This window comes from Brassica oleracea, chromosome C7 (assembly GCF_000695525.1).
Source record: "Brassica oleracea var. oleracea cultivar TO1000 chromosome C7, BOL, whole genome shotgun sequence".
NCBI classification, from domain to species: Eukaryota; Viridiplantae; Streptophyta; class Magnoliopsida; order Brassicales; family Brassicaceae; genus Brassica; species Brassica oleracea.
The window spans coordinates 39,791,566-39,807,419 of NC_027754.1; the positions used below are offsets into that span (position 1 = coordinate 39,791,566).

The 15,854-nt window shown below is 35.5% G+C and overlaps 1 protein-coding gene and 2 long non-coding RNA genes across 3 annotated transcripts; all 3 read left to right on the top strand.

The window, feature by feature from the left end:
• Positions 1-4,840: 4,840 nt before the first annotated feature.
• LOC106305904 (1-deoxy-D-xylulose-5-phosphate synthase, chloroplastic-like) lies at positions 4,841-8,097 on the top strand. Its single transcript, XM_013742331.1, has 8 exons — positions 4,841-5,190; positions 5,434-5,559; positions 5,645-5,960; positions 6,048-6,319; positions 6,395-6,668; positions 6,738-7,045; positions 7,116-7,682; positions 7,755-8,097. Exons 1-8 carry the CDS (start codon positions 5,044-5,046, stop codon positions 7,893-7,895), a joined length of 2,151 nt encoding a protein of 716 aa, XP_013597785.1. The 5' UTR covers positions 4,841-5,043; the 3' UTR covers positions 7,896-8,097.
• A 1,205-nt stretch (positions 8,098-9,302) lies between these two features.
• LOC106302276 lies at positions 9,303-10,051 on the top strand. The gene is made up of 3 exons (XR_001262430.1): positions 9,303-9,441; positions 9,530-9,703; positions 9,985-10,051. It is a non-coding gene; the product is annotated as an uncharacterized LOC106302276 (long non-coding RNA).
• A 639-nt stretch (positions 10,052-10,690) lies between these two features.
• Positions 10,691-15,854, top strand: LOC106302277. The gene is made up of 7 exons (XR_001262431.1): positions 10,691-10,824; positions 11,653-12,137; positions 12,273-12,365; positions 12,608-12,706; positions 12,797-12,901; positions 14,746-14,827; positions 15,560-15,854. It is a non-coding gene; the product is annotated as an uncharacterized LOC106302277 (long non-coding RNA).

Below are 15,854 nucleotides of genomic sequence, written 5' to 3' on the forward strand. Positions count from 1 at the left end.
GCTAACTCTAGGTACAGGTTGCAAAGCCTTGTTCCTTGACGCAGCCGGACGTGTTAGTGGACGAAGTGGTCGAGGTCGTGGAGTAAATTTTGTGACTCTGGCCGGATCGTTCCTAACCCGTCACGTAGCGCTTCCGGACCATGGTGTTGGGTTGGACGGTCAGTCATGTTCTTGTTTGATTGTTGGCTGGCCGGTTGGCCTTTCATCTCCAACCCTTGGTGTGGGTCGTCCGTCGGTCATGTTCTTATTTGATTGTTGGCCGGTGGATTGACCTATGCCTAGGATGGTTCGGGGGTCTTACAGAGGGATCTAAAATAGACACTTTATCTTAGAGAATGTTACGAATGCATCAGAGTCTAAGTAGATAAATTAAAAGAGGTCAAGGAAACAAATGTTTGTCAGATTAGTGGTGAGGTTGTATCTTGTTCGTGTAATACCAGAAAAGAAAGAGATATTCAACGTTAAAGAATATAAACATATATATATCAAGGTCCAAATCCAAGTCCAGAGTGGACACATAGAGGACTGATAGAAATAATGGTGAATATGTTGCGTTAGTTGCTAAGTTATCAGGAAATAGATAATTTGTCTATATCAGATCAAATTATTAAATATTAATGGGTTATAGTCCCATGCTGCTCTTGGCACATGACTTTCTGAAGAGAGCGGGTTGACAGCTTTTGTTTAAGTTCCATCCATTGTATCATTCAAAGTGTTTTTAAACATATTCAAAGTTTTGTATGAATGATGACCAAATAATAACGATCTATTAGTGAAAGCCACAACTCACTCTGAATAGGAAATTAAAAGGTATGGGAGGAAGACTGACAACCCTTTAGTGCCAATTTTACTGAACCCAGTATAGACCATGCAAATTTCTGAACCACAGGATGGTAAAATATCATGCAACTGACAAGAAAAAAAGGTGAAACTCATTTGCATGCATCGTAATGAAAATGTTGTATGCCTATCTTGATCCTCACGATCAGTTGGAACACAATCTCTTTAGGAAACTGATAAGCAAGGTGGTCGTCCTGCATTGCATAATGGCAAGAGGAACAATGTAGGCCAACTTTTCTAAGGAGAACATGTGCTCCTCAGACCAACTCCATCGGGAGTCCCTAGAAGAGGTTCCAAACAAATAAAAGCAAAAAAATAAAAGAAAAAGAAAAAGAAAGCAGAGAACCGATCTTTAATTTGGGATTTTAAGGGATGGTAAGAATCCATAGGTGGTAGTTTCCTATTCGACTGCAATGAATGTCTCTCTTTCCTTCATCCATCATCAATCTATAACGCCCCGACCGCACACAGCTAATGGGCCACCCACGCCCGCTCTCTCGGCCCGTGGGTCCCATATTGTCTGACGGTCGGTTCGTTAATTTTCCAAGGCTCTAGAGTCTTGTTTACTGACCCTGCAATCACCCCCCGAACTTTTTCCATGCTTTGGCCTCACTCGCACGCTATCGCGAATCACTTCCCGATAGGTCACCCATCCTTCCACTACTCCAGCTCAAGCACACTTAACTATGGAGTTCTTTCAGGATGTGCTCCGGAAAATGTAAGTCAACTTTGGGTGACATAGGTAGCCAAATCAATTCTCTTAAGCCTTTTCACATATCACAACTCGGGATGTTACAATTCACCCCCTCTCAAAGAACGCAACGTCATCGTTGCGCCCCACGATAGGTCTCAAGACGCCTCTCAGGTCAGAACTGAGATGGCTAACCAGCTTTGATACCACTTATAACGCCGGACCCGTCCACGGCTAATGGGCCACCCACGCCCGCTCTCTAGGCCCGTGGGCCCCATCCCATCCGACGGTCTGTCCGTTAATTTCTGAAGGCTCGAAATCATTGTTTACTGACCCTGCAATNAATCACTTCCCGATAGGTCACCCATCCTTCCACTACTCCAGTTCAAGTACACTTAACTCTGGAGTTCTTTTATGATGTGCTCCGGAAAAGGTAAGTCAACTTTGGTGACATAGGTAGCCAAATCAATTCTCTTAAGCCTTTTCACATATCACAACTCGGGATGTTACAATTCACCCCCTCTCAAAGAACGCAACGTCCTCGTTGCGCTCCACGACAGGTCTCAAGACGTCTCTCAGGTCAGAACTGAGATGGCTAACCAGCTCTGATACCACTTATAACGCCCCGACCGCCCACAGCTAATGGGCCACCCACGCCCGCTCTCTCGGCCTGTGGACCCCATCCTGTCTGACGGTCGGTCCGTTAATTTTCCAAGGCTTTAGAGTCTTGTTTACTGACCCTGCAATCACCACCCGACATTTTCCCATGCTTTGGCCTCACTCGCATGCTATCGCGAATCACTTTCCGATAGGTCACCCATCCTTCCACTACTCCAGTTCAAGTACACTTAACTCTGGAGTTCTTTTATGATGTGCTCCGGAAAAGGTAAGTCAACTTTGGTGACATAGGTAGTCAAATCAATTCTCTTGAGCCTTTTCATATATCACAACAGCTCGCGGGATGTTACACAATCATTAACCCTCTGAACTCCAACGCAATTCAATCAGATTCATTGGCGTCATCTTAAGATCGAGAATCGTTGGAAATGTCTACGTTCAGTGGCGATGAGTCCGCTCTTTTCTTCGGCTTCATTGGCGCTGCCGCAGCCCTCGTCTTCTCCTATAATTCCATTCTCTTTTCTGTTTTTTTTTTGTCTCATCTTTGCGCTCTGGTCTTGTGTGTGTTCATGATGTATCTCTAGAAGTTTCGGTTGTGGATCGGCCCGATGAAGTTAACCGATCTGCATGTTCCTCTTATTGGATTTGATTTGACTTTAGCGATATTCAGTGAACTATCTGTTTCTTTCTCGGATTCTAGTTTAGGCATTGGATCTGATTCTTGTGATCTGATTTTTTTAGTTTTCTAAAGTCATCTGTTCTTTTCCTGACATAGCCAATGTAGCTATAGGGAAAATTGCGCATTACCGTGGCTGGGAAGTAGAGATTTACTTAGTTATCATCTGACTTTCTTTCATCCCTTGTCAATTCTCCTTTTCTCTTTTTGTTTTTCCTTGAGATCCAATGCTCGTTGACTTACTTTCATTTGATCTAATAGAAGAATACAAGTATTGTGTAATTTCTCTGACCGTGGTGGAGTTTACTGTGTGACTAGGCATGGGAGCTGCATATGGGACTGCCAAGAGTGGTGTGGGTGTGGCATCTATGGGTGTCATGAGACCTGAGTTGGTCATGAAGTCTATTGTCCCCGTTGTTATGGCTGGTGTCTTGGGTATCTATGGTTATTGCTGTTATCATCAGTACGGTATTAACCCCAAGGCTAAATCTTACTACCTCTTCGACTGATACGCCCATCTCTCCTCTGGTTTTGCTTGTGGCCTTGCTGGTCTTTCTGCTGGAATGGCCATCGGTATTGTTGGTGATGCTGGTGTCAGGTAATCATGGCCCCTCTCGTTTATAATTCATAACTTTTCTGACATGTCTCACTAGTATTTTCTCATTTTGTAACACATCTTGTGTATTCCCCCTCATATATTTTCATGTCATGTATGCAATTCTTTCATCTTATAAATAAAATTATTCAACTTTCTAAAAAAAAGAACAAAAAAATTAAGAACTCAACGAGGTTCTTCCATTGGAGGAGAAATTTTTTAATTAGATTAATAAGGGTTCTTAAGTTTTCAAATCACAAAATTAACTACTAAATAATTCATTAGAACCCTTAATAGTCTCTTACTAATAGACATGCTCTCAAGACCTCAACAAGCAGTCATCACTATATGTCTTGGAGACATTATATTACTACTCCATCTTCACAAGTGCCAGACTACTTAATTAGGATACAAGTTGGGTATGTTGAAACCACTCTTAGTGCGTTTCCGCTAACGCGATGCACACTTCACATAAGCATAAGCAATTCTCCGAGAAAGTTCTTCAATATATAGTCGTTAACCGAACATATTTTGGATAAAAATTCAAGATAAAGTTTTTTTTTCATTGGTATTAATTTGATAAAACGAAACAAATTTGGAAATGGGTTCTGTATCTTTATTTGTATGAATTATTTTATATTTATTTAATGTATTTATTTAGATTAAATTAAATATTTTATGGTAAACTGATGTTAGAAATTTGGTTGAGTTGAAAATATATATGATTAGAAAAAAATTTAAAACTTTTAGTTGTGATAAATAATTAAAAATAAGAAATATGAAAGATAATTATAAATTTAATTTTTTGATTAAGTGTCAAATTTATAAATTTAATTTTTTGATTAAGTGTCAAATTTTTGGTGCATTACTTGTTTAGATACCTTAACGAAAGATAGTTTATTTTACTTTATTAGTATAGATATTATCTAAGCTAATATTAAACAAATTTGTGTTATTACTTAATAATTTTAAATACGAAACTACAAACTCCTATATACATATATATATATATATATGAACCATAGCTTAGTCGAAACATTTGTGTTAGTGTTAAGTAGTTACGATTTTTTTCTTTATCAGCATATTTATTTTAAAAGAGGTTCCTATTTTGTTATAAACTTCTACATCTTTCTCACCTTGGTACATTGGTTGTTATAAAACATTCAATGAATGAAAGCAACTATCATTTTATATAGTTCTAAAAAATTCTCATTTTACATTTCTCTTAAAAGCCATATAATAAAAAAAAAGAAAACACAAAGCAAAATAGGCAGTATATATCAATATCTATCCAAAACCTGGATTTTTTGGGTGACGTGGCCCAACCAAAATCTCAATTTCTCTGCGGATCACGCACCATCTCAATATCTTCTGACCTTTTTTTTTTCTCTCTGTTGATATATTAAAACACCGTTACATATCAAAATCCATAATCCAAGAAATTGGCCTTTTTGTCGTTTTATTTCATCACCCATTACAAAAAGTGTCCATCTTTTCTTCTTCAACCTTCCACCACTGTCACCACCACCTTCTAAAGTATTGATTTTTCACTGTTCTTGATAACCTTTGTTTCTCTTTGTTTCTGACAAATCTTTTGTCAAGTCTTCTTCTTTCCTCCCTTTAATGGCTCTATCTGCATTTGCTTTTCCTTCTTACATAACAACCAAAGGAGGTTTAACAGATTCTTGTTGTAAATCATCTTCTCTGTCTTCTTCTCGATCTTTTTCTGCAGATCTTCCATCACCATGTCTGAGGCCAAACACCAGTCATGTAAGATTCACTTCAGATCAACTGTAGATTTGTGTTCTTTTTGAGATTTGGTGGTAACCCATTTGGTAAAATCTAGAATTAAGTAATGGGTTTACTTCATTTTTTGACAGAAGTCAAACAAATCAGACCCTTTTTGTATGTTAGTTTATTGAAATTGGACCAATGAGTAAAAGTTCTGGAGAAAATGACAGCTTTTTGTTCTAATGTTGTTGTTGTTTTTGTGATGTGTGTTGCGTTGTACAGTCCAACAGAAAGGCAAAAGTGAATGCTTCACTTGCAGAGAAGGGTGAATACTATTCAAACAGACCACCAACTCCATTACTTGACACAATCAATTACCCAATCCACATGAAAAATCTTTCCATCAAGGTAATAAAGAAAAAAAACTGAATCACCATCAAGCCTTTGACCTATAGCTTCTTGTTGATTTGTATTTGGTTTAACTCATTGGCAGGAGCTGAAACAACTCTCTGATGAGCTGAGATCAGATGTGATCTTCAACGTCTCAAAAACTGGTGGACATTTGGGGTCAAGCCTCGGTGTTGTGGAGCTCACTGTGGCTCTTCACTACATTTTCAACACTCCACAGGACAAGATTCTTTGGGATGTTGGTCATCAGTCTTATCCTCACAAGATTCTCACCGGGAGAAGAGACAAGATGCCTACAATGAGGCAAACCAATGGCCTCTCCGGTTTTACTAAGCGTGGAGAGAGCGAACATGATTGCTTTGGGACAGGACATAGCTCAACCACAATATCTGCTGGCTTAGGTAAGCCAAGAAAAAATCCATTTGGTGTGTCCTTGTGGTAACAAGAAAACAAAACTGAATCATAAACTTTGGCTTTCCACTTTACAGGAATGGCAGTAGGAAGGGATTTGAAAGGGAAGAACAACAATGTGGTTGCTGTGATCGGTGACGGTGCTATGACTGCAGGGCAAGCTTATGAAGCCATGAACAACGCTGGTTATCTAGACTCGGATATGATTGTCATTCTTAACGACAACAAGCAAGTCTCGTTACCTACTGCCACTTTGGACGGACCGAGTCCACCCGTTGGAGCGTTGAGCAGCGCTCTTAGCCGGTTACAGTCAAACCCAGCTCTCAGAGAGTTGAGAGAAGTCGCAAAGGCAAGTACATTGTCCTGATCTCTATGAAGTTGGATAAACGATTTTAGCTTGTGTTGTTTGTTGTTTGTGTTATAGGGTGTGACAAAGCAAATAGGTGGGCCAATGCATCAGTTAGCTGCTAAGGTAGATGAATACGCTAGAGGGATGATAAGCGGAACTGGATCAACGCTGTTTGAAGAACTCGGTCTCTACTATATTGGTCCAGTTGATGGACACAACATAGATGATTTGGTAGCCATTCTTAAAGAAGTCAAGAGCGCAAGAACCACAGGACCGGTTCTTATCCATGTCATAACTGAGAAAGGTCGTGGTTATCCTTACGCTGAGAGAGCTGATGACAAATACCATGGTAAAATTGACTTATTTATCGTTATATCTTAAGCAAGTGTGACATTTATATTGATTCTTTGTCTTTCAGGTGTTGTGAAATTTGATCCTGCAACTGGTAAACAGTTCAAAAGTACTAACAAGACTCAGTCTTACACAACGTACTTTGCGGAGGCGTTAGTGGCGGAAGCAGAGGGAGACAAAGACGTGGTTGCGATTCATGCAGCCATGGGAGGTGGGACAGGGTTGAATCTCTTCCAACGTCGCTTTCCTACAAGATGTTTCGATGTCGGGATAGCGGAACAGCACGCAGTTACTTTTGCTGCTGGTTTAGCGTGTGAAGGCCTTAAGCCTTTCTGTGCAATCTATTCTTCTTTCATGCAGCGTGCTTATGACCAGGCAAGTTTCAACAGCATTCATTTTTTTTAAAGGCTAATAGAGTATGAAGTGGTGATGCCTTTCTCTGTAGGTTGTACATGATGTGGATTTGCAGAAGTTACCGGTGAGATTTGCGATGGATAGAGCTGGACTAGTGGGAGCTGATGGTCCAACACATTGTGGAGCATTTGATGTGACGTTCATGGCGTGTCTTCCTAACATGATAGTGATGGCCCCATCTGATGAAGCTGAGCTTTTTAACATCGTTGCAACCGCTGCTGCTATTGATGACCGTCCTTCTTGTTTCCGTTATCCTAGAGGTAACGGTATTGGCGTTGCGTTGCCTCCTGGAAACAAAGGTGTTCCTTTTGAGGTTGGGAAAGGTAGGATCTTAAAAGAAGGAGAGAGGGTTGCGTTGTTGGGGTATGGCTCAGCGGTTCAGAGCTGTTTAGGAGCGGCAGTAATGCTCCAAGAACGTGGATTAAACGCCACCGTGGCAGATGCGCGGTTCTGTAAGCCGTTGGACCGTGCTCTCATTCGCAACTTAGCTAAGTCTCACGAGGTGCTGATCACGGTTGAAGAAGGTTCTATTGGAGGGTTTGGATCGCATGTGGTTCAGTTTCTTGCTTTGGATGGTCTTCTCGATGGGAAGCTTAAGGTTACAACTCTTTGCTCAGTCTCTTTCAAAATCTAATGGTTTTTTAATTTGCTGTTGTGTCGTTTGTTACAGTGGAGACCAATGGTATTGCCTGATAGGTACATCGACCACGGTTCATCAGCTGATCAAATAGCTGAAGCTGGACTTATGCCGTCTCATATAGCAGCAACTGCACTTAACTTAATCGGAGCACCAAGGGAAGCTCTGTATTGAGTGTAGAATCTGTGGAAAACGTATACAAGAAGCAAGTCATTTGGATGAGATGTTAAAGACAATGTGTCTGCAAAGATTAGTTGTAATGTAAACTTTGTTAAGGGGTGTGTGTGATTGAGATCGAGCTGTACAACCATATCTAACATCTTTGTAAAAATCAAATATTCCCTCCGTTTTCAATAGATAACGTTTTAGAAAAAAATTGTTTTTAATTATTCGACGTTTTCAGTTTTTAATATAAAATTTACTAATTTCATTATAGTTGATGTTTTAGAAGAGTTTTGTTGCTTCAAAATAGATAAAGTTTTGATATATATATTTTTTTATAATAATAAAGTAGAGTATTATCTTTTCTTAGGTCTCCACACGTTATCAAAAACATAGAGGTAAAAGCTGCTACGTCAGCATGTCTAAACCACTCTTCGTCTACGATTTCTGATAATTTGTTTACGTATTGGGTTTCTTTGTTTTAAATTAATTGGGCTCACTACTTTAACTTTCGAATGGACCTAAATTCTATATATCTTAATAAAAATCCACATACAGGGGATCAATCATCGTCTCTCACCAGGCTCGGGCTTGACCCCATACACGTGAAACAATAGGGTCCATGATTTATCAAAAACAAACAAAGTCTACTTTTTCTATTGTTGTTACTTAAATGGATCAATGTGTATCGTAAAAAAGTTTAAAAATGTGACGAGACAACTTTTATATACAAACACAATTAAATCGTACATATCCTTTTATGTTATTTAATATGAACTAGCTTTTGACCCGCACGTCCGCGCGTGTGTATGTCCGATGTAATTATATGTTTTTCGTAGTTCTAAGAACATGTATGTTATTGTTTCATATGTTTTTGAGTTTTGACATTGGTGTATCTTGTTTATTCGGTTTAGTGTATATTTATAAACTATGAGGTTTTATTGTTTTTATATTGTATTTTTTTTTCTTTTGCTTGGTAAACTAACCATACAGTGTACAATATTAGAGGATGTAGTTGAAGTTTAATAGTATTATTAATTAAGAAAACATATAATTAAAAATATATACAAAACAAAAATATTGCATTAAAAAGAAAAAAAACTGTAGTAATTATATTAAAAAATTGGAAAAGAAATTTGTTTATTTTATTTATATAGCTTTAAAAATAAAAAAAAATCGATAGAACTATAAAACCAATTGGAAAAGTAACTCCAAAAATATATTAAAAATAGAAATCTGTGTAACTAAATTAATAAAGCCTAATTATATGAATTGATTTTGGCCTTTTGGTTATGAAATTAAAATTAATATCATTTGTAAGCCAACACTTTGTGGACCTGAAATACAAATCAAAGCCCATATAAATTTTTTTCCGGGAAAAAAAACCGTAAAACGACTGCCTTTACTGACTTTTCACTTTCCCATATAACATCGGTTTCTCCAACCGATCTCATCGTCGGCGATGTCTGTTGTTCTCTTAAACACCTGTGTTTTTTTCACCAAAAGGATTACAGAAGATAGATCTACTGATTAGGCGTTAAGATCATGCCATATGAAGGTTTGTCCTAATCTACTGATACACTGATTTGTTTCGATTTTTTGTCCTAATCTATATTATGTTTTCTGATTTTTCAAAATGATCTAAGGTTTGGAATACGAAGACCCTTCTATCTGATTGCTAGAGCCCGTAACCTGTAGAATCATGAAGAAAACACCTCGTTGAAGTTATCAATGGGTAAGGAATGCGGAGAAGATCTGTTTTGTTCACGGTTTGCAAGTAGTAGTTGGCAGGAGTTTCAGCTTTTTAATAATAACAAAAGGTGAGTCTAATCTATAATTGTCTGTTTAATATCATAGTTTACTTGATCTAAGTAAGATGAAACAGAAATCAAGATCTTTAGCTCAAGAGTAGAATGGTCAGAGTTAACAAACTTGATTCATTATTTTTTCGTCTGATTAAATATGAAGGTCATACACTTTGTAACTACAGATGTCTGCTTCACTTGATTGTCTTAGTTTTCCCACTTTTATAAGTTATAATTGTTGATCTCGCATGATGTATTATTAATATAGACCAACAACTCTTTATGGAGAAACATAGGGACATGGGACAGATGGGATATATAGAAAAGACCAGGGAGAGACATGTTGAAGGAGAGAGATGATCAAAAACTTCTTTGAAAACTACATTCATAGTTTTTTTCTGAGGTTTGCATGAAACTGTCAAAGACATTTTTGGAGGATTTTCTTAGAATGAAACGATGTTGAAGCTATGGGGAAGATGTATATATAGCTAGTTAGTATAGGGTAGTAACAATCGCATATTACGTGCTAAGATTTTGTTAGTTGATATATTTTTGTATTAAATAGCGAATATACTCTACGATTTTATTCCAATTTTGATCCGTTTGGTAGTTGCTTATGGAATACATGTTTTTAAATGTAAGATTGTTTATGTGATCTGCAAGATTTGGAAGAAAAAGGATTTTGTGGTAGTTTAATGATATCGAATTAGTTGATAGTTGCTTAAATATAGGAATATATTATGGAAGGTAATTATTTATAGGTTAATAATGAAGTTTTGACGTGATTTGCAAGATTAGAAATCAAAAAAATATATTTTGTGGTAGTTTAGTGATATCTTTGTCGACTTAAATATATGAATATATTTTATACGGTAAATTGTTTTGGAAAATAATAAATGGTTACTTTTGATTTTCAATTAAACAATTTATATACCAAAAATCGTATTGTGTAAGTTAGTATTGTTGTGGAATTAAATGATTTATAGTAGTATTGATATAAACTATGATTTTTTCGTATGACATATATTTGTATCTCTCTAATATAATGGTTTTGATTTTGCAGACCAAAACTACTAATCGGATGCGCTGAACTCAGGAAGTAAGGGAGTATGACAATTCAATTCGACGGTATGAAGGTAACCAGCAATTGTATTTTGATTGTTTTGTGATGTAGATATTTAGTAATGATTTGTAATTGATGGTTTAATAGTAAGACAAAACGTTTTTGTTTAAGGTAATATATAGAATGATATGTATGAAAGTAGTAGAATGTGGTTTAGTAATGAGTTTTATAATTTTCTGGTTTAATAATTAAGGAAACGGGTTGCTCGGTTTGTTCTCAGAATGTGTTTCTCGGTTTAGTAAAACATAAAACGGTGAGTTTAATGTCAGTGGCATCCTGTGATACTTATTGAGGAAAACTAAGGGGAAAGTACAAAATGTACTCGTGTTTTAATAGTTTAGAAGATGGATTAAAAAGAACATGGCTAAATTTGTTTGGGTCAAAAAATAACATAACTGACTAAGAATAATTATTTTTCAAGCTAAATTACTCTTTTTTCATAGGAAATTGTGTTTCGCTCTTTTTCTACTACCTCTTCTTACGAGTTACAAGACAAAAATTTAAAAAGAGTTATCAAAATATGTAGATTGTCTATAATATAATGTTTACAATCCCGGTTTCAGATGCTCCAACCGAAAGAAGCTTTTCAAAACTGTAATTGTAAAAATATTACTCACGATTAACTATATTACGATAAATATTTAATGGTTTGGCTATGTTATCAGCTAAGAAAAATATGATCAGAAAAACCTTGATTCTAAAAGTTTGATAGATAATTTTTAGAAAAAAAATAAGATGTGTTATTTTACAAAAAGATCAAATTTTAATAGTTTTGAAGATGTTGTAAATTTTTATTATAAAATTGTTTTTTTATCGAAAAACTTTTTATGTAATGAACTAGGTTTTGTATTTAGTATTGGACCCTCAGTATCTCAGGATAGGCACGGTCTCTCACCTCCCTGTTTCACGAAGGATTAGTTTCAGTAACGTTTGATGTTCATCCTACTGCCTCTGGTTAGTCAAATCCGTAATGGTCTCGAGGTGCATTCAGTCTATCTAATTTCCTTCTCATTAACGCCATTGATCTACCACCTCTACTACTCCGCATTTAAGACATCCCCGTCTTCCTCCATGTTAGCCAATCTAGACCTATAAATAAGAGTCTGCATCGTAGATACACATCATTGCTCCTTATCGAACACTATACTAAGAGAATCAATCACCAACTATGTCGACCTCCCCATTTTGATCGCCTATTTGAAAGCCGGCTACTGTCACGAACACCGTCAAAGTCCGATTGTTGAGGTTTTGGAAAGCTCATGGGGTAGACATGTCCTCTTCGACCAGAAGGTAATTTCGGCCATCCATGTCCTCTTCGACCAGAAGGTAATTTCGTAGATTCTTACAAGGAGATATATAAGAATCTACGAAAGTTTTAGATGCACCACTATGTGGGTTTTAATTTCACTTCTATAAGAAATTTTTTAATTATATTCACTCATTTGTGGATGGATCTTACAGGTCTTCAAAACGAATTGCAGTATACTAGGAAAATCTATGTCACCGGCACGGAAGAGCACACAAAACCACCATGAACGTGCTTATAATAGCTGGGTCAGTACCTTCATATGTCTGGACAATTAAAAACAGACCTGTTAGTATATTGCAGATAGATAATTACTCAGTGCAAGCAGAAAAGTTTGTTCTGTTCATAAATATAGTTAATGGAACAGACATCTTACATTGTTCCAACAGTGGGGTTAAAAAAGTTGTCTTCAATATGCAACTAATCTGATGATTAGAGTTTGCATTGATCTGAGAAATTAATTAATTCAACTGTTGAATGGGTTATTCAGAATCATAGGAGAAGAAGGCATCGAGTGAAAAAGCTGAATTTTAATTGAACAAGAGATTCACATGTTGCGAGAAAAAAGATTTGCTCAATGGAAAGAGAGGTCACCAACTAAGCTTTGGTATAAAGGGGTATGGTTCTTGCACGCAACCCCTAAATTCTCTCTTCTTTCTTGGATTGCAATCCATGACAGGTTTTCCACAGGAGATCATATAAGGAAGTGGAACTCAGGAGCATCCAACACTTATATCCTTTAGAGACCCTGACCATCTTTATTTTCACTAAGTTTTTGGAGAAGGTATGGAAAAATCTTACTTTAAAGCTTTTTGGTTCAAGTACACAACAGTAGAAACGGATATTAGATATTCTGGTTGAAATTATTGGGATCAAGTCAGTCAGTTTATCATTCAGTATGTATTCCAAGCAACAATTCACTTAGTATGACGGAAGAGGAACGTAATGACTTCAATTCCTGCTTCTTGTGTAATACAAAACATTGACAAAATGGTCTGGTACAAAATTTCATCTCTGCTAGGATAAGAGGCAAGCAATATGTAGAAGCTATGGAAATTTGGTTTGCTTCAAGATGACAAATCTGATCTTCAAATAACTTTGGAAAATTTGTTAACTAATCATTTGTCTCAACACACCTTTTCTATTATTTACCCTTTTTGTTCATTTTACCCTTTACTAAATTATAAAATATTACAAATAAATACATTTCTGAACTTTTACAATAAAATAAAAAGCAAAACATTAATATTTGATTGGTTAGAATTTATTTTCGAAGAATTAAAAAAATTGTTATAAATTTTCTAAAACTAATTCTGCTTAATCTAGAAGTTATCTTCTGCATCTAGGGGAAAGCAGAACACATATTCTAATATCTGAACTATTGGTACCAAAGTTAGAACAGGAACTCTAAGAACTAGACTTTGATCTAATTTAGCTAGATTACTAATATAAACATTTCCTTTCTAAGATGTCACTAGAAAATAATTTGGATTTATGTTTATAAAATCTCATTACACACATACTTTAGATAAACCATTTAATTAATTTATTGCAACAAAATAACTTGAAATAAATAAAATTAAAAACCGTTAATACAAAAGCTTACAAAATACTCTTATGTAAAAAATAAATATTAGATTGATTATGGGAAGATCACATTTTTCTTATGTTTCAAACTTCCTAAATAAATGTACAGAGAGAAAGTAAAATAAAAAAATATCATCACATTTAGATGAATATTTTCTTCCTAATACACTATGGAAATTTTGATTTTATAGTCACAATTTTTTTTTAAATACCATATTAACACCTAAATTATCTATTTTAATTTTTATACCAAAATAATTCTAAGCAAATAATATTAGAAAAGGTGCGAATCATCAAAAATATAAACAACCATAAAAATTAAAATAAAATTTCTCCGGATTCAATTGCAGAATGTATTCTCAAATAATAAAAACACAAAGCCCGAGAACTTCGAAAAAGAAACTCACACCACTTCTCAAATAATAAAACTATGGCCACTACACTTAGAGATTTACCAAGACAAAGACTTAGCATATCTACACAACATATTCAAATAACAATACGTTACATTCCACGCGAAGCGCGGGTGCACCACTAGTTTATATTATTTTTAACTTTATTGAAAACTGTGTAACCAATTAGATTTTTGCAGTCATTTCTTTAAGAGAAATTAGGTGTATATACACCATTTCGATCATAATTTGCAAACTACCCGATCACTATTACATGAACTATATATTTCTTTTTAATACTAGAATAACCCTATGGTTCTATACACCTACATTATCCTAGCTCAGATTTTGTGTCAGAGCTTAGGCACACTAACATGTTTTTCAATTTTTCTGATAATTATTAATCCTCCATTTTCAAAAGTAGAAAGAATTGAGAGAGGAGAAATCGAAAAAAAACCATTATTAGATCTAATCCAAAAAAACTGAAGAGACGCTTGTTTACAGCCAAGATCCACAAATGCTCCTAATTTGTAACTAAAATCACTATCACTAAGTCCTTATTTGTTTGTGATTTCTTCTCTTTTTTTTTCTAATATTTTTGTCCTTTCCAAGTCCTAACGGTAAAACTACTGGTTTTTATTTTTTGGAGATGGGGAAGATACAATATCTTCAGACCTCAAAGCATGTCTAAATGAAGAAGAAGACAGAGATCTGGTGTCTTTTGTTGGGAGGTTAGGGTCTAATATCTTTCATCGACTTTAACTTATTGTTTACCACTTAACATAATGCTTACTCATCTATATACTTTAAAATATTTTGTAACCCATAGTGATAGTGATTTAGTTAGATGGTAACCCATAGTGTATAGAATATATTATAGATAACTTAGTCGATAAATTTTTCATTACTCTCCAATATATGTTTATATGTTTACGATTTATTCAAGTTTTCTACTTTTTGTTATTTGCCTAGGGAAACCTATTCTATAACGATATCTTTTTAATTAGCTGACAACTTATATTGTAACATTTATTACTTTTCATTAGTTTTTAACTAGAAGAGTTTAGTAGATCATCTATTGGAGGACGACAAAGTGTTTTGGAGTATATATAGTTAGATGGTAACCCATAGTGTATTCAGTAATAATAGTTGTAGACGATAACAATCTAGTTAGACGATACAGCATTGTCTAGTTGTTATTATACAATATGTATAGAAACCAAACTCTTTAACTTTCTGCAATACTACTTCTATATACTGGGATTATGTTTATATTTTTTGTTGTGTCAAGTATTAATAACTATAGACGATATCTATTTAGTTAAATGTTAATGTCAATTGTAGAAGTTAAAATATTAGTTTATTATGTGTTGTGTTTAATGTTGTAAGTGGAGATAATGTCGCTTGTAGAAACAGATGGAGACCCCATCCTAGCTAAAACTGATTTTTGGTCGCATGATTAGGTAGCAAACGTGTGGGACAACATAGTTTGGCTTATCAGTAAAGAGCATGCTTTCAAGAAGACTATGTTTCTCTCGGTCGTAAAACTGTGACTTCTCAACGCCTGCAATTCATCGGATCCGCTACCAATCTTCCTCTCCCACAGTGCCGCCTCCTATGCAGCCTTCATCAACATCAGCATACAGTTTTGCATTTAACATTTTTTTTATCGTCTAACTTTAGACAATTGTACTTAATACATTACCACTTACATACTAGTGTTATAGTTAACTAGTAAATTTAGACACTAATATTATC